The sequence below is a fragment of the Calypte anna genome, chromosome 1 (genome assembly GCF_003957555.1).
Source record: "Calypte anna isolate BGI_N300 chromosome 1, bCalAnn1_v1.p, whole genome shotgun sequence".
Lineage (NCBI taxonomy): Eukaryota > Metazoa > Chordata > Aves > Apodiformes > Trochilidae > Calypte > Calypte anna.
Window position 1 is genome coordinate 172,487,014 of NC_044244.1, and position 24,771 is coordinate 172,511,784.

The following is a 24,771-nucleotide window of genomic DNA, read 5'->3' on the forward strand; positions in this document are numbered from 1 at the left end:
AGAACACAGTATTTGAGATTCAGCCTCACCAGTGCTGGGTACAGGGGCACCATCACTTCCCTCCTCCTGCTGTCCACACTATTCTTGATACAAGCCAGGATGCTGTTGGCCTTCTTGGCCACCTGGGCAACTGCTGGCTCATATTCAGCATATTTGTGCTCATATTCAGCACCCCCAGGTGCTTTTCTGCTGGGCAGCTCCAACCACTCCTCCTCAAGCCTTCAGTGTTGCCTGGGCTGTTGTGACTGAAATGCAGGACCCAGCACTTGGTCTTGTTAAACCTCATACACCTGACCTTGAGCTATTGATTCAACCTGTCCAGATCCCTCTGCAGAAGTCTTAAGTATGGTTGGTTTTACTGAGATGTGCAGTGGCTGATCTGTTAATACCTGAACAGCTCGACTTAAGTAAAATAAACTGGAAAAAAAAAAAAACCACAACAAAAAACAAAAGGCAAGCCTCATATGCAGGATAAGATTGCCCACTGGATGTATGTGCTGCATCAGTTCCAATTCCCCTGTCACTTTGGGTAAATGCCACCAAAGTGAAGGAATTGGTTGGACATCCTTGTTCCTTTACCCAGCATCTATAAACTACTGTTTGTTCACAGATCAGTGAAATAACAGTCATGAAAAAGCAATCCTTTGGTATTTAATCCATATCTCAGTATTTCCAAAGGTTGGGACAATCTAGTGGTGAAATCACTGGACTGATGCTCAGGAGCTGGGCTGCTGCTGCAGACTTCTTAAGGCTTATAACAACCTTAGCTTGTCCAGTTTGTATTGGAAAGATAAGGCAGTGCCTGTCCTTTTTCTTCATTTTTCTGCTTAGGCATCTTCACTGACACAGAATATCTTTCCTTCATTTCCTCCTTGTGGCCTCTGATGAAATCAGTTCACATACTGAGAAATCCTTCAAGCATGGAGCTTCTGTAAAGGCTCTGGCTAGTTTCATCCAGTCTGCAGTTGCTATTCAAATTCAATGTAATGAAAAGGAATATGCCTTATCTGCTATGACTACATGGAGAATTATGTATTTTGGGAAGTTAGTTATTAAACTACCTACTATTAATTACAGTAGGCACCCTTGTGTTTCTAATGGAGCGATTTCTATTTAAATACACTGTGTCATATGCCATATGCTGCTCTAGACTCTTTGAACTGTCAGGCATTTGATTCTGAGCCACAAAATGATGGAGTGAGCACACAGATGGGTTGTCACGTAAAGAAGTCTGATGGCATGTGATAACACTTGGGCTTTTTTTTTTTTTTTTTTTTTTTTTTCCCCCACAAAGCTTATAATGTACAAGCAGTGATCATGGCTTGCCAAACAAAAATGAGCTGGCAGTCAGATTCCAGAGTATTTTCTGGAGTTCTTCAAGCATTTCAGTTCCACTCTGCAGATTCACTCTACCTTTAATTGGACCATGTCACATCCTTTTCAGAACAAGTTATGTCGATAATCTAATCGTGCTACAAATTCTGGGACACAAACAAACACAGACTCACCAAAGCTCGTCCTGAGTGGTAGAGCTCTGTGGTAGTACCTGAGGCAGATTAAGGGCATTTTAAAGCAGCAACTTGTTTCCATAGAAATAACTTTGTTTTAAGGTAGAGTATACAGGTTTACACTCAGAAGCAAGAAAATTTTTCCTTTGATTTTCTCTTTTTCCTGAACGTTCAGGTCTTTTATCACAAGAAAAGTCAGAATCTGTGACTGGAATTGAGACATTTGCAGCTTAAGGGCAGAATGAGAGCAGAAGGACAGAAAATAAGGGATAAATTAAAGTGTAGGTAACTTTTGGACAGATTCAATTACAGATTCATACACTTTTTGAAGTTGTTTACAATTATGTATTTGCCCTTGAGGTAGGTTTCTAAGCTTACATTAAGATCAAAAGATAGCTAGGGTGAAACTCATTAGCCTAAATTAAGATACTTTGCACTCTTAGAGATAACCCAGGGTCCGCAGACCTCTTTGTGGTCTGACAGAGGACAGAGGACTTGGAGGAAACTGGTGATGTTGGAGAGGCAGCTGGTGTCCCAGCAAGATACTGAAGAGTGCTTAAACTGGTAGAAGGTGACATATTTGAGTGGCTAAATCCCACCTACAAACCTCCACTGTGCCCACAGTCAGGGAGAAAGCAAGGACTGTGACTCTCCCCTGACACATCCTTTTGTTGTGCTGGATGCTGGCAGGCATTTGCAGTGCCTTTTCCAGGCTTCCTCTGCCACCATAGCAAGCAGGTGGCATGTCCTGGCTGTGGCTGCTCACTGAGGTTCAGAGCCAAGCAGGTGCCAGGCACTGAGTGCTTATGATGTGGAGTAACCCAAAATAACACAAAAAAGTCTCATTTGAGGGATTGGGCTTCAGAGTCAGAAAGAGGGGAGTTAAGCAAAGCCAAATGCATTGACTTAAAACCCTGAGATAAGAACCAGAAGGTAGCAGGTGGTGGGGCTGAAAACCTGTGAGTACTACTTCTATCACACTCCAGATGAAGCAGCATTAGTGAAGGCAAAGTCTACAAAGCTGAAGGTTGTAGCATTTTTTCCTCTCTCTTTTCTGTTGTTTTTCTTTCATTTTGCTTTGCCTCGAGAGTCCCTCTAACTTCTGGTCTAGCAGCCTGTGGCAGAAACACCTTAACCTTGATCAGAGCCTTGAACTGACTTGCTGCCTCCCATCCCTGACCGTTGCAAGGAGCAGTGGAAGGAATAAATGCATCATAAATGCAATTTCTGTCTGTGTGCGCCTGGGAACTTGCACAAGGGAGTCCCTTATTGCATTTATTCACATTGTAGGCAACTCTACCCTCTCTCAAATGATGCACTTTCAGTTCAGGTTACTAAGGAACCAGTCAAATGCCCCATGTTTAGTGACCTCTAACTCGACAGCGAACTTTTGCCCAAAGTGCTGTTTCATGTTTAAGCCTAATAAGAGCCCAGGTCAGGTGCATGCCTGTGCTTCTTGAGGGTCAGGTACAAAGTTATGGAAGAGACCAGTTAGATAATGTTTCCCTCATGAAAGAACAAAAGAGAAACCAAAAAAGGGTGATGATATCATGAGAAACAGTAGGAGTGTGACCTTCAGGAAGGGATGCTTCTGGGTGAATTGCCAAGAGCTGCCAGTACAAAAGCATTTTACCTTCCCAACTGAGTCCAGGGTGGACTCCTGTGGACACAGGAGCCAGGCTCCTTGCAGCCAGGATGGCTTCTGCTCCTCCTGTTGCTTCTTTGGGTCCTGCTGCTTTGCCCAGGCCCTGTTGTTTGTGTGAAGCTGCTAAGACCAACTTCTGTCACTCTGCAGTTGTTGCTTGGTTGCAGCTCCTGGAGAGTTTCTTGAACAGGGATTTTATAAGCTGTGTCTACTGTAGTATTTCACACCACAGTTTTTAACCAATTCTTCTTTTAACCCTACTGTATCTTGGCTATGGGATGCCTGAAAGCAGCAGACAACTTCAAGTGCCAGCTCAATTTTACTTTCACACTGCAGGCTCACTTTTATTGCTGTTAAATACTTTAAGCCCACTACAGCAAGGAGAGTTTTTAAATCATAAGGACCGGAGAGTCAAAGTCGAGGCTGCATTTAAAAATTGGTTTTGTTTTGCTTGTAGAGATTACCTTCAAGTGGCAGATGGGAATGTGAAAAATTTCTATCATCCTTGAAGACTCAGATGGGCTAATAGAGAAAAAATGTCAAAGGAAAAATCATCATTAAAATGGTCTTGAAAGGGATGACTTCTAAATCATTGTCTGTCAGCTTCTCCAGATGGCCTGAATATCTGTCAGATGAACAGTATTCACTACAAATACCTAGGAAAAAGAAGAAAGAAAAAGAAAAAAAAAAAAAAAGGCAAGGTTTCTTTTCTATCATGTCTGTAAATGAAAGGGAAAAAAGTAGAAGATGAGGGAAAAGAAAGGAGGAAGATATTTTGAAGAAGATTTTTTGCACTAAACAGTGACTATACAGAAGGCAGCATTCACATCTTGTTTTATTTTCTGTGCATTGCATATATCAAGCCTGACCCATTTCTTCTGTTTTTCGAAGTGGAAGTACAAAATGGGTTTTCACCACTGGCCAAGGAGGCCCTTTATGGTGCCTGGGCAGTGGTTTCATTGCATTTATAACTGCAACTGGAGCTGAGGATGTGCAAAAAAGGAATAGTTTCCCGTGCCCATGTAGAAGGGTCTTAAAAAGCCCATAATCAAGGAAAGCCACTGCCACGATTTAGCACTAGGCTGGCAATTAAACCGAGTAACAGATGCTCTCTTTTAATCCCCCTCCCTGATAAAGAAAGGAGAGAGAATAAGGGAGTGAGACTTATGGGTTGGAAACTAAACTAACTAAATTAACTTGCTGTTAATTTCAACAAGTGCAGCTACCTAAAAGAAACTTATCTGAAAGTAAAATTACCAGACAGAAAATCACCTTTATCCTGGCCCAAACCAGGACAGCCACCACTGGTTTAGTACACATTTGAAAATGCATTTTCTAGCATTAAGACTCAGATGCTGAATCCACAGCTGTGTCTCACTTACTGCCACCACTACCTCTCTTTATTAATCCAAACGATGGCCTTCTCATTGAGGGTATCTGAATCGTATACTTAGGTGCAAGGGAGCAGGAAAGACACTGAGAACATTTGGCTTTATTTAACAGACTTTTGAGGATGCAATGATCAAATGGGCTGACAACAAAACAGGAATTAACCATATAGCAATCAGGGGCATGCTGTGATCTCAACAAGGGAGAGGAAGAGCTGAGTCTGTAAAACAGGACTTGCTAGCTGTGAACTGTCAGGACTGTTACAATTAATTTATGGTGTGATGTCTACATGAGTTATTTAAGGCACATCAGGTTTTTGTGTGAAGGTTTCCATTAAAGCCATAACAGCAGTCTGAGGACTGCCCACCATGGAAATTTGCAAGTTTCTTTCTTTTGGCACTGACTTCTGCAGATCCATCGTGGTCTTTCTGCATGCAGACATTTTGCCCACAGCAAAATCTGGTTATAATGTCCCTTGGTTTATTAATCATTCTGTATTTATTGTTTGAGTCTTGCCTATATCCAAGCTGTTCTTGGAGATATTAATAATTGTTAATGGTTTACCTCTTGGACTAAGCTGATTGCTGCATGCCACAAATCATTTCTTTGTCATCTCAAAGATGAAACCTAGATCTGTGCCAAGCCACTAATGTAATTACTGTCCCTTTCCTGCCACATCTGCCATATGCAGAACCTGTTAAATGCAATTATTACAATCACAAGCTTCACTCCAGACAGGCAAGATCATCTTTCAAGTGGGCAAGAGGGACAAGGATTACTGTGGGTAGTTAAGTAGTGAAGCATCCACCCTCTGCCCCCTGGTTTCTAGTTTTGCAACTTTCAGGTTTGCAGTTTTGCAACTTGTAAGTCTGGGGACGTCCTCACTTAGCACATTGCCTGGTTTTACCTCACTTCTTGAAGGTATCCAGGGCTCTTCACGGACTTTGCAAAGAGCCTAGTGGCTAAATGGGACCCTGTTAAGTACAGAAGCCAAGCATTTGAATCCAGCTTTGCCTTCAGTCAGCCCCTCTGCTCTGTCCCTGTCCCTCAGCTGCTGGCTGCCCTGTCCTGCTGACCACCTCCTTTGTACCTCAAAGCTGCAACTTCTTTTGTGACAGTGCCTTTAATAAACCTGCACATTTCCTTCCCCTTTCTATTTCTTCTAACAACTGTAGTGCATAATGGAAGAGGACAGATTATAGTAATTAAAGTTTGGGGGTGGGTGGGTGCTGTGTTTCTTTACTTTCTTAAGAGATGTTCCAGGCATCTTAGGCATTTTAAGCAGCTGTAAAGATGGGTGTGGTGCCCTGAGTAACATAGCTGGCTAAATACAGTAACTATGGAGCAGGCCGGGATGTGACCCTTGAGCTAAACCAGTAGCTGCTCTCTACTGAAGCTGCAGAATTAGTGTAAGGGTTTCTGTTGGGTTTGCAGCCTGTGGATTGAATTTGGATGTTGAAATGGAGGTTGCAGCTGTTCAGCAGGATCTACATTATCTGTGATTAAACAAATTGCTGTGAACATGTATGAATTATTAGCAGTAATAGTAGGTAGTCTTTTTACTTTTGCAGGGTCTGATCCACACATACAGTTGCTTTCAAGTAGAGGTGGATGGATTCTAATCAGGGAAAAAGGTGCTGGGGGGCTTTTGTCCAAGTCCTATTAACACCCTGGGCTTTGAGTAACACTCCACACTTTTACTGAATAAAATAAGGGAGCTGAAATGCCAATTCCCAGCTTCACTACCCATCCAGACTGAGGTAGTGTCAGTCCAGTTGCAGTCGTGCAGAATCCTGCTGAAAGCAATGGGATGTTACATACACTGAATCATATATATATATATATACATATATATATATACAGACCTCAGGTCATGAGAAATTTTTTCTTACTGAGAAGATGGCTCTAAGTCTTTGTGGATGTCTTAACACTGACACTAAATCCCTGAGTTTGGCCCACACCTTGCCTGCAGGAAGAACTGGGGAACACAACTGCATTTTCTGTAGAGCTAAATTCACAACAGACACATATGCACCACTATGGGGAAACATTTGAAGGTGAGTCAAAACCAGCAGAAAACCAGTGATATCAAAGGAGATGTCAAATCAACAGTTTTGGACTTGTGGTGAGCTGGTGCCTGTGACAAAATTGGTGTTTATAAGAGTGAGCCTTTTTGCCTAGCTCCATGCTCCTGGAAGCACTTTTGAGCTTGCTGATGGCTTTATACCCTGTCCCTCACATATAACCATACTGCTGCTCATGCTTTGGGGCCATGTGGCTGCATCAGCTTTGGGCAGCAGTTTTCCATTTGATCTCATTGTCACATGAGGAGAGAAGACACCACAGTGCTCTATGACTGGTACTCCATAAGTGAAATCAGTGCTGCTAAAGGCCATGCCCAACTGGAGACCCAGCTGTTGCCAGGGTAGGGAGTTTTTCTGACCTAGCACACTATTTTCCCCTTATTTGGTTTATTTCTATGTAGGAGACCCAGATAATGGTGAGGCTCAGTGGTGGGTGTTGTGAGATGGTTACTGGGCAGTGTGGACTGGACTTAAAGGCAAGCACCCATCTATGAGTGAAGCAGCTGCTCCTTTGGAGCAATTTAACATTCCAGTATATTGCATTGATAATGAATTTTTGACTGAACCTCAGAATTTGTTTTGATTCAGACTTGCAAAGATGGATGTATAGAAATGGGAAAGAGGGTGTGATGGGGATGAAGTGGTCTGGCTAAGGAAGGAAGTTGCCAAGACTTGGAGCCACTGTATCCAGCATAGCATCAGAAGAGTGAACAGGTACCTGTGTTTGGAAAAGGATGAGCTGTGTTTGGAGCATGGGAGTAGAAATTATCTTGAGCAATATTCAGGGGAAAAAAACCTAAACAATTTGTTACTGAATGAAAACCTAAAGAAAGTGAAAACAAACAGTTCTGTGTGAAGACAGTGGGCACTAAGGCACTCTTGCTACCTAAGGAGAGCAATGGGCAAGTGCTGAGTAAGAGCTTGTTGTGGGTTTGAAGGGGCAGTGATATTATGGTATTGGACCTTCCACAAGCCAGAAGAATGGGGCAGGAGGTTTCCCAGGAGCTATTTGTGAGGAAGGGCTGCCTGCTGTTTCAACTGGTCCAACACTGGTGGCTTCAAGCCTGCTTAACCTCCTAACCCCTGCATGCGCCTCCCTGCCCCTCACAGTGGAGCTCCTTAAACATTTGCAAGGTCTCCCAGAGACTCTGTTCAAAGACAGAAGTTGATTGAAACCATCCCAGACAAGGTGATTCATGTGTGGCCTCAGCAGCTTCTGAGCTGTGGTCTGCCTGGACTGACTGGCCATGAGCATCACAGTGCCCAGTGTTAGAAAGGGCCAGAACCACATCCAGGACTGGCCAAGGCTGCCACGACTCACTGGTCTGTAAGTCTGTCTCTGGCATTTAGGTGCTTTTTCTCCCTTCCCTTGCCACTGTCATCATCTGTGGTGATGGTCCTCCCTGCCCCATGGAGTCCTGCCCATTCCTAGAGCATTATCTGCACTGTCAGCACCTCACAGTGCCCTTCTTGCTTTAACAATTCAAGTGAGAATCCGTCGGATTCTTTTCAGAGTCTTAAGCTGTCTTTAACAAATGTAGACCCAGTTTTGGCCTAAGGTCTCTTCTGTGAGAAACATCCTTTCTGAGAATTTAAATTAGAAGCAACTCTGATTTACATAGATTCTGCCAGCTCCCATCAGCTCTATGGCCCTAGGGGGAAAAAATCAGATGAACTGTGAGAGCCATTAGTGAGGACATTAAAAGAAAGTATATCCAGGTCAGGCAAAATTATGAAAATACCTAGCATTCATGTGCCCTTAATTGTTTTTCTCCCCTTACAGCTGTTGGGTGAACTTACCATAAGAGAGGACTGCCTCAGGGATTTCTTTTTCATTATGTGGTGTAGATATGGAGAGAGGAGCAGTCAGTGACTGCTCAACAAGGAAAGGAAAAAATAGACTTGAGCAGGAGGAAGAAATTTGAACTTAGTGAAGGAAGATCTAAGGAGCTAATATCTGCTGCCTAAAACCTTTTAGGCTAGATGTGCTTGCAGGAGCAGCAGAGGAGTTATTGAGCTACTTTGCTAACAGCTGAGATCCTAAAAGCATTAAACATCTTCTGGAGAAAGATGAGATACTTCTGCAGTTCAGTGTCTTGCTAAGGGATGTCTTCAAACGAGAACATACTAAGGTGGCTTCTGTGTCTTACAGGTGTGTCAGAAATACAAGAAAATAGAGATCTTGAGGATGGAGATGGCAGAAATGAACAGCAAGCTCCAGGCCCCAGTTCAGAATCATTCTCAGGATTGCTGTGCAATATCCACAGTCCCAGGGCTTTCCTGCACTTGGTGCATGGCAGCAGAAGTGCTTTGCCAGGCAGCATATTGGCCTTATTCTCATTGTCAAGAGAGGAAAAACCAGGTGGTGAGAGGTCAAGGGAGATGCCCAAAGTCAGCCAGTGACAGCTATAGGGTTTGAAACTTTGTCCCAGTCCTGTGCTCTGTGTAATGGTTTAAAAGGCTCCGCCAAAATCCCACACTGCAAACTTTTTGAGGACTTGTTTGCCTTTACAGATTGAAAGTCTCAGGCATGCCCAGCCCATTATCTACGTAACGATTAATTTCCAACCTTATAAATAAGATCTGACACAAAGGAGGTAACATTTAAATGCTGTAGCATGCATTAAAACATTCTCTCTAGGCTGCCTGTGTGAGAAGCATTGCCAGCTACACCCGCTTTTTGGCAGCTGCTGCTGTGACAGCTGAGAATGCAATATGATAAAAATGCCACTTCTGCAAAATAATCATGGGCCATTTGGTGATTCCCAGCAAGATCTTGTGAAAAGAAAGACTTTGCCAAAACTCATCTGTTTTGGGGCAGCATGAGGTCTGCGAAGAGCAAAGGATGTTGTGAATGTTAAACCAAGCACAATAATAGGAAAATGCCTCAAGACCTCAGTTGTTTTAGCTGAAATGATCTGAGAAAACTTTGCAGGATGTGTACTTGGGGTATGAATTGATCAGGTGACATGGCACTATTCTTCCCTGGCTTTTGAGAGGGTGAAAAACAAAGGAAAATTGGCAGTGGATTAGCACAACTGTCAGTTTATTTCTCCTTGACAAATGCTGGTTGATTGTCGTTTTAATTAATCAGAAGCAATCAGCTTGTAAATGCTGTGATTAACACAGCTTCTATTTAACCCCACAGTGAGTTTTCCAAACAGTGCATGTAACAGTTCTGCAGAGTAGCAGGGAAGTCTAAAAGCTCTCAGGTAGAAGCTCCAGAGGCTGCGGATGGCTTCTGGTACTGAACCACCAAGGCTGCTTCCAGCCCACAGACCAGCTGTAAAACAGAGAAGTAGACTGCAACAGTAGAAGTCCAAATCATTTTCTACTGGTTTTAGGAGAGGTAGATTTTAATTTTTTTATCTGAGATTCCAAACTGGCAGTTTGACACTTTTAATTCCCAAATGGCAGCCTGTTTTTAAACTAATGGCAACTGCTTTCTTTTCTCTCCATAGGTTTGTTGATCGGCTCTGGTTGTGCCCTCTATCCTCTTGGCTGGGACAGTGAAGAAGTCAGACAAACCTGTGGTAACCTTTCCAGCCAGTTTGAATTGGGTGAGTTGTTACTAGAGCATCTCAGCCACATTAGACTCTTTAATTTGCTGTCCATAAAAGCAAAGGAAGACATGAGCACACACTTGGAGAAGCAGCCCAGTTGTGTGTGCTGTTCATCTTGCTAAGGCAGGAGATTTCAGGTGGAAATATGTTACAGAAGAACATTATAAAAGAAAGTGAAGGAATGTATCTATATATGCATATATGTATTCAAAACATCAGATTTAAGAGACTTGAAGTAACATTCCTGGAGATCTTGATAAGGTAGGCAGAGGCAACACATCACAGTGCAGTTTGGGGTAGTTCACAATGAGTGCAATTAGCTGTCTTTGAAGTCTGGCATGTTTATGGCCTTCTAACCAAAGACTAAAGAGTGTGGTTTTGGTTACTTACATCCTTGGGAAGCTAGTAAATAACACTTAATCCCTATGTCAGCCTTCTCTCAAACAAGCTACTGTTGATGACCTCACTGAGTGCTGAATGAGAGCCAGGGATGTGGCTGAGCCAGGCTCACACCCATGCAGTGTGGGCAAACCACCTCTGGAGAGACCTCCAAGGGCACAGCAGTAACTTGAGGATTAAGCAGTGTGGATGATCAGGATCTGATGTCTGAATGCACATCCAGGTCCTTGCTTTCTAGAAGTATCTATGCAGCTGCTGATACCATATTCTATAAGTGCTCTGAGAAGAGGAGGATCTGGAATCCTTCTGAAGAGAAGGAGAGACTGAGGTGTAGGAGAAAAAGTCTAGGAAAAGAAAGGAAAGTGTAGGAGAGACTGAGCACCCTGACCCTCCACAGGCTTGAGAGCACCCACTCCCAAGAACAGGGAGTTACAGCTCCCCATTTCTAGCCCCTTTGAGCTAAATATTTCTGTTAGTTTCCATTATAGCTGTGTGTGCAGGACATAAGGTAGCTTGGCAGTAATCCCAGTGCAAAGAACAGTGGACAAAATGGTCTCCTAGTGTTAAACACAAACCTACTGCAATATCTTTTAATTTTATACTGATCATTCTCTCAGGCTTCGGGAGCAAGGAGTTTTGATTTCATCTTAGAAATGTTTCCTGTGAAAATATGCAAATGAATTGAGGTTGAAAGGTAAAATAATATTGCTTTACCAGAAGTGCTCTAGGTCACCCTCCCTTACACCATTCCTGTGGTGTTTTGGAGTGCATTTGATCTGACGTGGGACCAAGCAGTTGCTACCAGTATCAGCACCTATCTCTATCATGGCCACTGATGGTATCAGCAGTCACTGAGGGTGTTGCCCAAGGGCCATGTAACATGCTGTAGAAGCTTTGCCTTGCTGTTCTGATCTGTATCATCTTTCTGTGCTACTGATATTAAATTTTATTTTCAATGAAGTATAAAAAGATCCTGTGGCTTGTTTTATTCACTTAATAATTGAAAGATATGAACTAGGAGAGAGGTAGCAATGGGAACAGAATTGTATAGTTAACTAGCAGAAAAATATGTCCCAGAACTAAGATCCCCAGCTGCAAGGAAAGGCATCTCAAAGGATGTAGTAGGAAGCTTTGACAAGACACTGCAGTGACTGTCAGGTTCATCACTGCCCATGGTCAAGCCTGTGCTTTCAGCTGAAGCCAGAGGTAATTCCTAGCCAGCCCATTTAGAAGCACCCCCATTGAAAAGGCTGGCTAACCCCTTCCTGGTGCATGCTGATCCCTGCTCTTCCACACCAAGCATGTGAGCAGCTCTGCTCCTGTGATTCCTGATGGTGTCTCCTGACAGCCTGCTTCTTCCCAGGCTTCAGTTGGTGCTCCCCCCAGGATGCAAAAAATTGTTACCTCTCCAGGCTATCTCCCTGGAAACTCACAGTGGCACTTTGCAATGTCAGAGCAGAGTCTCTGAGACCAACTTCACCATCCCAGTCTTGACTCATGAATGTGCATGAATTTAATCATTCTGCCATTACAGTCAGTGAAGAAACTCAGGCAAAAAGATTCAGCTGACAGCTTTCCTTCCAGGTAGACATAAGGGCCATGAGATATATTACAGTGAGTGTGAAAGCATGGACTCTTAATGTGTTTTCTGGACACAGAGCACGCAGGGTATGTGTTATGCATGTCTAGACTTGACAGGAGTGCTGGTCTAGCCGATCTGCTCGATCATATGCTAACACATTAATTAACAGATTATAACGAGAGCTGAAATTTGCAGTAGTAATTTCTACCAGGCTGTTCTGTCACTAAATGTCTCTTTTCCACATACATTGTCAGTGAATTTCAATGCTTGGCTAGGATTTATTTCTTTTTCACTTGATGTCGCTGCCTGGTTGATGCTGTGTTCATGAAGTTATCTGTACTGAAGAGGTCCTATCCAAAGGCCATTTAATAACCACACCACTCATCATCTGTCACAAATACCTCTTTGTTGCTGATGACCCGAACCCTATAGTCTTTTCAGAATCATTAGAGACTGGCTTACTCATTATAGCCTACAGGCCAAAAATGATGTTTCAAAGACTTAATCTCACTGAGTCTCAAGACAAATTTAAGTCATTATTTCTTGCATTTGAATAGTTAATTTGATTAAGCTGTAATGATATGCTCTCTATTCCTGGAGCCTGTGAAATGAATTATCTCAAGAATCACACATATATATGCTCCATTCAAAATCTGCCCTCAGAAAAGCTGAGCTGCTGGTAGGAGGAATAGTGATGGTGGGAGTGCTGGTCCTGCACCTCCTGCTGCTCTGTGGGTGCTGGAGAAGGTGACTCTGAAAGCCTAAAGCAGCAGATGTGGTTGCTCTCAAAGGAGAGGGTGTTCCAAGGGATGGTGATCAGCAGACAGCATTCAGCCTCTTCTTCGAGGATGGCAGAGCAAGTCCTGCAGCTTGGGCAACAGGGAACATGTGTGGTTAGGAAAGAAGGGTCAGAGCCACACCAGTTTTGATCACAGAGGTAGCAAAGGTGGAGGTCCAGCACTGAGATTTGTTCTGAACTTGCCAAAGGTGAGGGGGAAAAATGGTTGAGGTTGGAGATAGAAAAGATAAGCCAGGAAGTGAAATCTACATTTTAGGAGAATGAGAAGGACAAGAGGCAGGTGCAGAGAAGAGACAGCAAAATCTCACTTGAGAAGCAGCTGAATTGTGCACCATGAAATGTAATGCTACCTGGAAATATTCCAGAATTAGCAATTAAATTAATTTTTTTTTTTTACCAAAACAAGAGAAATCTCCATCCCACAACATGCTCAGAGCTAGACAGAATAAAAAAATAGCATTCCTAAGAACCCATAAAAAAGCCTAATCCTTAGTGGCTCTGCTAGATAAGAAGTGCTTCTCTATGTCTTCAGGCGGTCTGAAAAGGCATTAGACTAATAGGCACTCCAAATAGTGCTGAGATAACCCATATTGTGAAGAGGAGACCCCCTTCCTCTGCCCCCACCAGACACACACATTTCTGTGTACATTGCAAAGAAATATTTAAAAAGGCTGCAGGAAAAATAACCATGCCTTTAATTTACGTATAAGTGGATTTGGATATTATTTTTAGAAAACCTGAGCTGACATTGTGAAAAGCCCAGCAGTTTGCTGCTCTTTTTAAATTGGATATTTATTTGGTTTTTATTAAGTGAGCTATATCCAAAGGGTTTACTTAAACATTTATCTATTTAATTGGGCTAATTCTTTTTTCAATCAAATGAAAGTGTTCGTACAACTCGATCCCTACAAAGAGAAGTCATCCTTCAACTGAAGATACCCTGCCAAGGACAGCCCTGCTTGTTGATCAGATTGAGTTTAATAGATGAGCTGTTTTTCAAGTGAGGATGGGGAGTAGCTTCCCTAAATAGGCAGACAGAGAGACTGGTACACCTGTAGGGGGACCTGCTGTCAGCTCTTCTCTACCAACCTGTTGCCATTATGAAACAAAAGCATAGATGTGATAGATTTGGGCTTTGACAAACAACCTCTGACAAATCTGGCTGGGGGGGGAAGGCCATGACAGGTCTATGCCATGTTCCTTCACTTATGGTTCCCAGGTCCCCAGCAGTCAGCAGGGTCTGTATGGAGGTTCTGGGGCTCTGCTCCATGTTGCAGTGTCCCATCTCAGATCAGAGATGGAGCAAAGTTCCCACCAGAACTCTTGACTATGAAGTAGAACAGTTTTCTGCCACTGTTTTTAGGGTGTTAACTCCTAGAAGTAGGGCAGTATAAATAAATGAGGGCAAGAGAAAAGAGATGCATATGTTTTAAACTAGTGCTGTTCTTTGCCCAAGTGACCAAGTCAAAGTCCTTGGTGTAATTTGGCCGCAGGCAAATGCCTGATGTGGGGACTGGAATTACAAACCAGAAGTACTCCAAGGGACTCCCTTTCCCTTTTACCAAATATCTGAGGATGGATCAAAAGCATCTTATTCTCTTATCACTGCACAAGCTGTTATTGTTATGCTGCATTATTTATACTATGGAGTTGCCTTTGGGCCCACTCAGGACAGCCCTGATATGGCACAGCAGTACAGAGCTACTGACTGAAGGGTGTGAAAATGAGTGATATCTACACAATCCCAAGGTCTGCAAAAGGAATTATCAGGCAATTTGCCAAAAGCCAGTATCTTTGTAGCATACCATATAGCACACATTCAGTTTTGTTGAGCTAGAAGCACCAATATGCTTTTATTTTCATTTTTAAACATACCCCACAAGAACAGCAGCTGAAAAATTAGGATTTTAGCAGGGAATTAATTAAAGTGAGGCACATTGCACTAAAATGAAATTGTGCATTAAAGTGAAGACTGCACCAGATGTTTGCAAAAACTTCCACATTTTGTAAAACCTTGTGAAGAAACCTTCTGAACTTGCACATCTTTTCTAAAGGGCAATGTGAGTGTATGCATATAAATACATTAAAATTAGTTCAGTAAGAACCTTCATTTTAAGTCACAGGTGTCCCCAGATGTGCATGTGGAGGCTGCTCAGTCATTGCATGCTCAAATCTGTTGTGGTGGGTGTGGAAGCAGCAAAATCCCCTGGAAGATCATTTTAACTCACAAAGTCAGGCCTCAGTTGGCATCTGGTGAAACAGCACAGGAGTCTGAACAGCAAAATAGTTATGTAGAGTAAGATTCATTTATCTAAACATAGGTAACTCATGCCATTGCAGGTGCCCTAGGAAATTTCATCTGGCCTTCAACTTCCACTTCTCTGCCACTAGATGTATGAAATGGTATTACATATTGATCTTTTAACCTGGAAGAATGAGATTTAAGATAAACTCAAATTTTTTATTTTTTACTTGGAAAAAAAAGTTGTCTTCCTTGAGGAGATGATGGTGTGTTTGGACAGTCAGAGCTCAGCCTGAATGATCAATATTCTGGAATTTTTCAGTCCTACCCTTTTTTGTGAGAGATTACTTGTTATGTCATGCATTTCCTCCTTAGGACCTACTTTTGTTATTCTCCTGGTTGTTCGTTTGTGCTAAGAAACATCCTGCAAACTTGCCTCAGTGTTAGCTGTATGCAGCTGCCATCAAGGCTCATATTTGACTTTCATGATGCTTTTCTTTGCTGTTAAAGGTAATGAAAATCCTAGATCTGACAGTAAGGGCTTGCATGGTTCAGGTGTGGCCATTGGCATACTGTGCCCTGCCTACCCACAAAATGCATTCTGTTCTTGTTTGAGTTTGTGCCATCCTTGTGAGGCTGGAAACAGCCTCCTGCCCTCTTTTTCTGCAGGTCCTCCTAGATCCTGTCCAGTTGTGTTCTCTGGCTGTGACACACAGAGACTTCCTAGGTCTAAGGGTCCAGCTGCAGCAGCAGCCAAGGCAGATGGCTTGAAATACTCACCTTCATTTGTCCTCCAGGGATTTGTCCTCCATCCATCTGTGCACCCCTGTGAAAGGGCTCTCCTGGCCAAAGTGGCTTTCTGGAGAGTGACTTAGAAGGTTGGATCCCACCCTGAACTGAACAAGCAGCTGAATTTCCCTCAGAAGCTCTCAGAAACTTCTCTGTTGGGGGATATTTGATTCACAAGATCATTATTATTAAGGTTCCCCTTAGCCACTTTTAGAGAGCTTGAAGTATCTTATAGAGACCTGTTGAATTGATAATCACTTTTACTGTAAAAATATCGAAGTAAGTGACCTTTAAAGCACTTGAAAAGCAAACAGTGCAGTCACTAAAACATCAATATAAAACCCCCTCAGAAAGCAGTGAATATTAAAAAAGTTTTGTCAACTAGATAATTGGCCTTAGGTGGCAACATTTCAGCATCTGGCTGAGTGTTGACATACAGTGCCAAAACCATCAAGAAAAGGATTTAGAGGGTAGGACAATTTATTAGAATCCTATTAAAGGCAAAGACTTCAAAGGTGTATTTTTCTATGAGAAATCTAGCTGACAGGACCAGGGTTGTTTTTTTTTTTTTTTCTTCACAGATCCTCTGCAAGCAGCTCAGAGATTTTAGCAGTTCAGGTTTTTTGACTGGGGCTGAGCAGAATCTCTTATGAGTGCACCTGAGCTGCAGCTTCTGACTTTTCAGATCTCTGAATGAATCAGCCTACATGCTAGTAAAGAAAGTGTTTGATCAAGAAACGTTTCCTCTTTAGTGTTATTCAGATAACTTCCTTTGTTAAATCTTTGTTAGCCTTTGGTGACAATATCAAGGTCCACATTTGTTCTGTCTCACATAAGGCAGTACCTTTGTTGCCAGTTAAAACATGGTCATGCCAGGATCCTCTGTACCAGATGGAGATAACCAGGAGAATTTGGAAAGGGACTAAGACCTCCTGGGAGCAAGTAGCTCATGCTCTTTATCACTCAAAAAGGGCAGGGAAACTGGTGGTTTGAAATCCCTTTCATAGGTAAAGGGAGAAAAAGAAGTGCTACTGGAGCAGGGTTCACCTGCTGTGCTTTAGATGTCTGCTTTAAGATGAAATACAACTGACTTTTATTAGTGACTTTTTATTCTTGTTGTCTCCAGAGGGAGTCTGGCAGTCTAGTCCATTGTGGATCTCTGCACTGTGGATGTCCAAACAGAGGTGAAATTAATGTCACTTCTTGCTATAGGTGAGCTTTCTGCTGACTTCTTCCAGAAGGCAGGGAGAGCTCATTGCTAGCTGGATATAAGCCATTTGCTCTTGGAATTTGAGCATTGTAAATGGCACTAACTATTGCTTTCTCCTTCATTGTTCTGTGACAAATGTATACCTACAGAAATTTGAGGTTAGATTAAACAGAAGTATGTGATCCTCCAAAGAAAGAAGCATCCTGACCAATGAGTGAGTCCCAATATTCAGGAGAAATGAAGAATTTCGAGTTGGCACTTCTTTTTCTGCTTCTGTTTTACACTTCTGAACTTTATGAGATTTTATGCATTTATTAATGACTGGCCAAAATACCCATGCAATTTCTTTGACCATTAAGTAACCAAAATAGCTTCATCTGTGCATGCATATGAAAGAATACATTTTTTAAAAAGAGAAAAGTATTGTAAAAGTCATATCCATGCAGCAGACAAAGAAACCAGCATCGCTAAATTCATTGTTTGGTATCAAGCTATGTGTTTAGCTGCAGTTTTAACTTACATAGTGCTCTTTCTTTGTTTCACAAAACTACTTTAATCCTTCCTGGATATGTTCCAAGTTTTAATTTCTTTTCGTGCTTTTGTAGCTGATTTCACATGATGGTTTTTCAGTGCAACCATGTAATGAAAAAATCTTTAGCTATTTAATGTATCTTGGCTTTGTTTCAAAATAATTGTTCCTTCTTATTAATTAGCAGATTATCTTTTACATTCATTTGTGGCTTTCATATCTCCAAATCCCTGTACATCCCTTAGCAGCACACTCCTTACTTTTCTTCTCTGATTACTCTTCCAACACCCTGATTGATTACATGAATTCACATTCCCTGTAGTACTGGTCTTTCACGTGAAGCTTCTAATTAGAGTTCCTGCACAACTTTTTGCAAGTTAGAATTGTAGTTTTTATTTTTGAGAATATATTATTTGTATTCTTCAGCTCAGCTAATTCTGAAACCTTTTTTCCCTTCATCTGGGAAAATAGGCTATACTTAGGGTTAAATTATTAGAGTTTCCCAAATGCTCCAGGCTGCAAGCCCAGTGTAGCCTTAATATTAACAGCAAAGACAGTACAAATATTTAAGATACTAAGTCTTGCCATTAACAGGATTGCATGCAAGATGTTTTCATATTCTGGATATTTTTTTTGCATAAGTGTCAATTATCGGTTATTTTAGATGAAACTCATATGTTATTCCCAGGACCTTGATAATTACATGTGTTAATTACTTATAAGGTATAATGAGTAGAAATCCTGGTAAAACCCTGTTTTGGCAACTGGATCCTGGCACAGCTCCACTCAAGATCTGCAGATTTTCTGTTGCCAGATTTCACTCACTGCCAAATTTTTCTTAATCTTCATTTGCTTTATATATTGAAGAGGAGGGGGGAGCTAGGGGACAGCTATCACAGCCTTAAAGATCATGTTAGAAATCCGGAAAAAGTCTGGAAGTGTTTTCAAATAAGCTTAAGCCAAATTACCCTTTTTTTTTTTTTTTTTTTTTTTTTGATTTAGCAAATATTTTCTTATGTTCTATGTCATGCTCTTCTGCTGAATGTTCTTTTTGATAGTGTCCTCACTCACCTTTCTTTTATCCTTCGTCCTCAGGAATTGTAATTTCCTTCAAACTTCTTACAAAAGAGAGGAATGTAGTGTTTCCATTCTTTCATCTTTTGTTTGCTCAGAAAATGTTCATCTATCCCTATAGCTTCAAAGTCTGTTCTTCTATGATTTCAGAGTTTATCCAGATACTCTCTTGCTGCCAATCCCCATAAAACAAATGTGAAAACAAAATTCTCAGTGGCTACCTACAAATCTACCTGAGCCAACTTGGATAGTCCTTCTTCACCCAGCAACCAGGAGCTCCAATTATTTGAATTTTCCTTGACCAAAAAAATACCCCAATTAAATAAATAAAAAATAATCTGGAACTAATAAATCACTATAACCAAAGCTTCTCCCTCCATACTGATTTGTTAAAAGCAGCACCAATTCTGGGCAGAGATGGAGGTTGTTGTGATGCATGTCATCTCTATCAGCTGGAAGAACACTTCAGTGATGGGGAATTTAGTTTTGCATGAAACCAGATTCAGACCATGATATGTACAAGAACATGTCCTGCGTTCTTGCACACATCTCCATGCCCTCAATAGACTGGCACACTTCTACCTTATGTGTGTATTCTTGTGCATCCCTAAGGAAAACAACTTTTATGTCTTTGTGTGTGTGTGAAAACTGCTATGTTTTCACTAGTTGTTCTATTTCTAGCAAGTAATCAGGTGGTCTTGTTCTTCACTCTTAACCATTTGCTTACCTCTGAATACATGACTTGTCCCACTGATGTCAGTATAATAAAATTTGAACATGGTAAAGGTTTCTTCTATGGTACCCATCATTGTAATACAAAAATATAGAGCTAGAAAACAGTCTCTAACATACAACGTTTCTGTAGGTGTATTTCTTTTCACTTGATGTTACATTTCATTAGTCATCAACCCTGATATTTTTAAGGCTTCCCGTTCCTTGTAATATGAGTGTTTAATATCAAAGTGAAGCAGAAGTAATGTTACAAATTAAATTGCATCTAAAATACCCAATTATTGACAATCAACAATCTTTCTTCAGGGTGCAGTGTATTAAAATAGCTCATTCATGTAGTAAAACGAGAACACCAGAGCAGAAACATTAACTACAAAACATTTATTTCCTTCTTCAGTGCAGGATTATAAAAGGGGAAGCATTTTTTTTTTCATTTTGACATGGGGCTGTGTGGTGTAGGCATTCATTGCATCAGGTACCTTTGGGGTGGATTATCTCTGGCCTTAGAGCTATAGTTGGCTATGGGTCTAGGACTTATCCATATTTACAATGAAAAGTACAGCTAAGTCCTATACCCTCAGATACCTTCCCCTCTGCAGGCTCTTCTTCAGCACAATAGCTTGAAATGCTGCTCTGCTCAGCATCATCCGAGTACAAATCAAGCTATTTTATCCAAGGCTTCCCATTGATCCTGACACAGACTGGAAATAATGGCCAGGTTTATTGCTGTGTTATTATTGCTCTAAGGTCAGGCTCCTGGTTCTTTCATCCATTCTCCTGCACTCTCCCATTCTTTCATTTGTTCATCTTGACCCAGCTCACACTTGTGAACTACATTGCATTTGTCAGATCAAGAGGCTGCCTGCCGTGCCTCAGAGAACTAAGTAGGGCAGTGGTCCTTAGGGTAAATGGAGCATGGTATGGAGAAATAAATGTTATTCTCTTCTGCCAAGACTGAATGTATGTGTCGTATCTGTTGAGTACAACTCTGACACTGATTTAACAGTTCTGTCTTCTTAATATGTATCAGGTACACTCTCCCTCTCTCCTACTGCCAAGGCACAAAACTTGAAATCACACTACATGAAAGTTCAAATTTACTTCATTCTGTCCCACTTAGATCACAGCTTTGGGCAGTGCTGTCACATGAATGTTTAAATTCTGTCTAAAGTATCATTTTTACATTTATTTTCTCTACCTGGAAGTATAATGCTGAGATTTTTCAAGCCACAACTACAGTTCTCTAGTACTCTGAGGAAGACTTAGCAATTAAAAAAGACCTATCAGATGGAGTCCATGTTGTCACAAGAAATGCTGTAGCACACCCCACCCTGCTATAAATGGGATCATTTTCAAAGCAACTAAATGGTTTTGGACACTTGGTGTATGATTGTGTCTTGCTTTGAAGCTACAGTGTACACTGTGTACAGTGCACAATGTGTGTACACAGACAAAGCAACAGGCAGCCCAGAGACAGGTCTCTCCAGGGTTGATTTTGCTGTGCAAATGGGCAAGGATCAAGGTCAGTGGCATTGCCAAGCACTTGTCATCTCTCCATGGTTTCTGATGGCCTTCCCTTTAGGAAGTCAGGCCCTCTTTGTGGTCTTCTGTAAGGGAGCCAAGAGTGGTGTTTTTTAATACAGAACACAATCACATTACAAAACCAAGTCAAACATTCTGCTCCACCACATTAAGGAGAGAGTTCAATGAGCTCAAGCCAAGGCCTCAGCTCTTCAACTCCTCTGGTTCATCTCGTCAGGATCTTTATTTCAGTGGGAGTTGTTTTACATTAAAATTTTGGGGGTTCTGAAGAAAAAAATGAAACAAGTACGATGCTTCCTGCTGTGGTGTCAGCCTGAGAGATGGCCTGACAATATCCCACAGACAGTCAATGGATGTGCTGTTTGCCTTGAGGCATGCTAATGCTTTGGACATGTTGAGATGTACAGACACCTTGTATGTCTTGTGCCTGAGGCAGGATTATCCAAGTTGATGACTGCCTGAACAGGAAGCCGGATTCCATTGGGACAGAGTACGGACATGCCACCTGTTCCAGCTCTGTCTTTCTAGATGGAAACTCTGATGTTACCTTCTGTTCTCTGGAGGGGAGAATGTTTTTGGTTTTTTCTGATTTTTCCACAGGGTGAGAAGGAAGTGTTGTAGTGCTGTGTGTGCCTTACTGAGAGTCCTCATTGCTCAGAGCAGGGACATATCACCCAAGATGGTGACATTGGGTCCTCGGCACTCAAGATCAAAATGACTAAGATGATGAAACCCAAATGAGGGAGGCACTGAGGAGCCACAGCAGCCATCTCCTTGCTTTTGGATATCACTCTGTTTATATCACTCCCTGCTGCAGATGCTCTTTGCCTGTTCTCTCCTGCTCCTGCAAACACAGCGGGGCCTGAAGGGAGTAGCCTCTTTGTGGCACACCATGAGATTCCCCAATGCCATTCTCTGGTGATGAGTTTAGCTGTATAGTGACACTCTGGCCATTAAATGTACTCAAGACCATGCTGTGACACTATGAAACACATTTAGACAAAAGATCAATGAACTTTCAAGCAATGAGTCGAGACCTTGCGCAAGGATAGAGAAATTTCCCCTTTTCTGCATTTGTAAACTTTGTTCTCATGGTAGCTTCTGTGCAGGTGGACCGCCAACAACCATCATCCTTAGCCACCAGGATCCTCTGTAATGTGGATACATTAAAAATAAAAAATTGCCTCTTGAATCAGCAAAATTATATCCAATCTAGCATGAGGTGGTGCCGGCATAGTTTACTCTGTTTAAAATGTATCAAACTTACTTCCATCACCAAAATCACCCTCCACACCAGCACCACCTTTTCCCTGTTGACAGTCCTTAAATGTATCAAGACTAATCTCATCAAAATGCCAACCAGAATGACTCCTGATAAACTGCCAAACAGTGTGAGAAGGACATGAACGAGTTCCCTGCAGCCACATCCTTGGGTAGGGTGACACAGTGGCTGGCCGACAGGTCCAGTTTGGATTCCTGTCACAGAGATGGCAGAGGTGGACCCAGCCAGCTCTTCCTGGAGGGAGCAGGCCCTGTCCCATGTTATGTGCAAACCCTCAAAATCTGTCAATAATAATAAAAAATAAATCCTCAGACACTGCCTTGAGGACGATAGTAAAGAGAAGGGTGGGGAAAACCCTCCTCCTGCTGCATCTGCGGTGTGGCGTGGTGTGGTGGGTACTGCGTGGGCTGGATGGGCAGATGGACACCCACCCCATGGCTGGCACACTCATGGTGTGTGTGTGCCTCTGCTCCAGCTCCTGGGGGAATTTTCACCTGTGTAGAAAACAGCAACAACAGCAACCACCAGCCAAGCAAGGCAGAGCAGAGGCCTCTCCGCTCAGCCCTACAGAAAATTAAGGGGAGCCATTCAAACAGCTTGGCCTCTCTAACAGCATGGGTTACACACCAACTTTGTTGTATTAGGAGAATGTCCAAGTGGGCAGGGATTTGGAAAGGGCAGGAAAGGAGGGTGGCAGCAGCATTTCCTCCCCTGGTTAACTCTGTGCCATGTCTCTCTGTTTCCCTGGCAGGGACCTGCCACATCGGCTGGGCCTACTACTGCACGGGCGGGGGCGCGGCGGCAGCCATGCTGGTGTGCACCTGGCTGGCCTGCTTCTCGGGCAAGAAGCAGAAGCAATACCCTTACTGAGATGACCCCAGGGAGCGGGCACTGCCAGACACCTTCTTGCTGGCATCTTCTGGATAACGAAAAGGAACAAAGAAAACTTTGAAGTGCTTCTTCTCTGGAGTGGGTGTGGGGTGGGACAGCGGGTAGTCCCAGGGAGGGCAGGGAGGTGGGTGAATGGAGGTGCAAAGCTACCAGGCCAGGCTGGACAGGGAGAGGCTTTCTCAGCTATGCCCACCCACTGCCTGCTCCTCAAAATTATTTTTTAAGGAAAATGCCACTTTGGGAAATGGTGAAATCCCACGTGCACCGGTTAATTGAGAGGTTGATGAGGGGGTGGGAGTGCCGGGGGGTTGGGGTAGTGCCTGGCAGCCCCTTGGCACAGCACTCCCAAAAGCACACACAGATGTTGACCATGGCACAAAATAAGTAGAGAGGAAACATTTTTTCATGCGATTCTTCTTTCTTTTCCTTTCCTTTTTATTTTTTACTTCTCTCTAGTGGTTTAAAATTCAGTGTTGCAACACTTTTTAATCTATACGTTGAACTTAATAAAAGGACCAATAAGCCACTTTATCAGTATTTTGTATATCCTCTACACATTTTTTCTTTCCCAAACATTTAGCCACTGCTTATTCATCCCTATATAACTTTTATTAAGCCTCTGTGTTTTCAGCATTATTACAGAAATGCAACATAATTACTTGGCATATGTAGCCTTTCCTTATAGTACTTTTATTAAGTGCAGTTAATGGACGTTTTTCTGTCCATTGGAAATTCCACTCATGGTACTGTAGAGCTCTGTTGGTTATGTACGACTAACAGGAAACTTATTCCAGACATAGATTTCTGTTGCTGTTATGTTTAGCTCATTGATGTTGTATTGTGCTGTACCATGTTTACTATTTCAATATTCATTTTTGTAAAAAAAAAATAAATATATATAATATGTGCTATTTTATGTTTGTATTTGAAAAATCACTGTAAATAAATTTTCCTTGATCAATACTTGCAATGCCTGAGTGTGTCACCAGATGAAGAAGTTCCTTTCCCAGATCCCCCTTGGACAAATCCTCAGAAATAATCATGACTTTTTTAACCACACTGTGTCCTTTCTCCCAATAAAATCCACACATTGAGGTTCAATTACATTGCCTGAGGATAGACATCTTATGTCATTTGAGGCATTCTAGCTTATCCCATGGTTTGTTTTTTTTTGTGTCCTGCATGACTTCAGGGAGACCTTCCCCATTCTAGCCCAGCTGCTGCTGACTGGTCATCTCACACAGCACTGGATATTCCTGTTTAGGCAACTGAATTCAGCCCCTTCCTTTCTTAATAGCACCAACATTGATCAGATACCTACCAGGCAGTGTATCCTACACAAAGCACTGGTCCTGCACACACACACAACTCAAAAAACAATCTTTTATTTTCCTTAAGAATTAAAATTTGAACTTTGAACATCGAAACTTCGGAAAGGTTTTCAACTGTGGCATTACTGATGTTACTCCTTTTCAGATTTGTTTTTCTGTTCTTGGTATTTCTGTCATGTT

At 42.2% G+C, this 24,771-nt stretch overlaps 1 protein-coding gene across 1 annotated transcript in view; it reads left to right on the forward strand.

Annotated features, from left to right (window-relative positions):
• LHFPL6 (LHFPL tetraspan subfamily member 6) overlaps positions 1-24,230 on the forward strand; it is a 143,185-nt gene extending 118,955 nt beyond the window's left edge. Inside the window, exons 3-4 of the mRNA XM_030469447.1 lie at positions 10,088-10,186; positions 23,121-24,230. Coding sequence (XP_030325307.1) covers positions 10,088-10,186; positions 23,121-23,239 — 218 coding nt within the window. The 3' untranslated portion in view covers positions 23,240-24,230. The remainder of the gene's footprint in view (positions 1-10,087; positions 10,187-23,120) is intronic.
• The last annotated feature ends 541 nt before the right edge of the window (positions 24,231-24,771 follow it).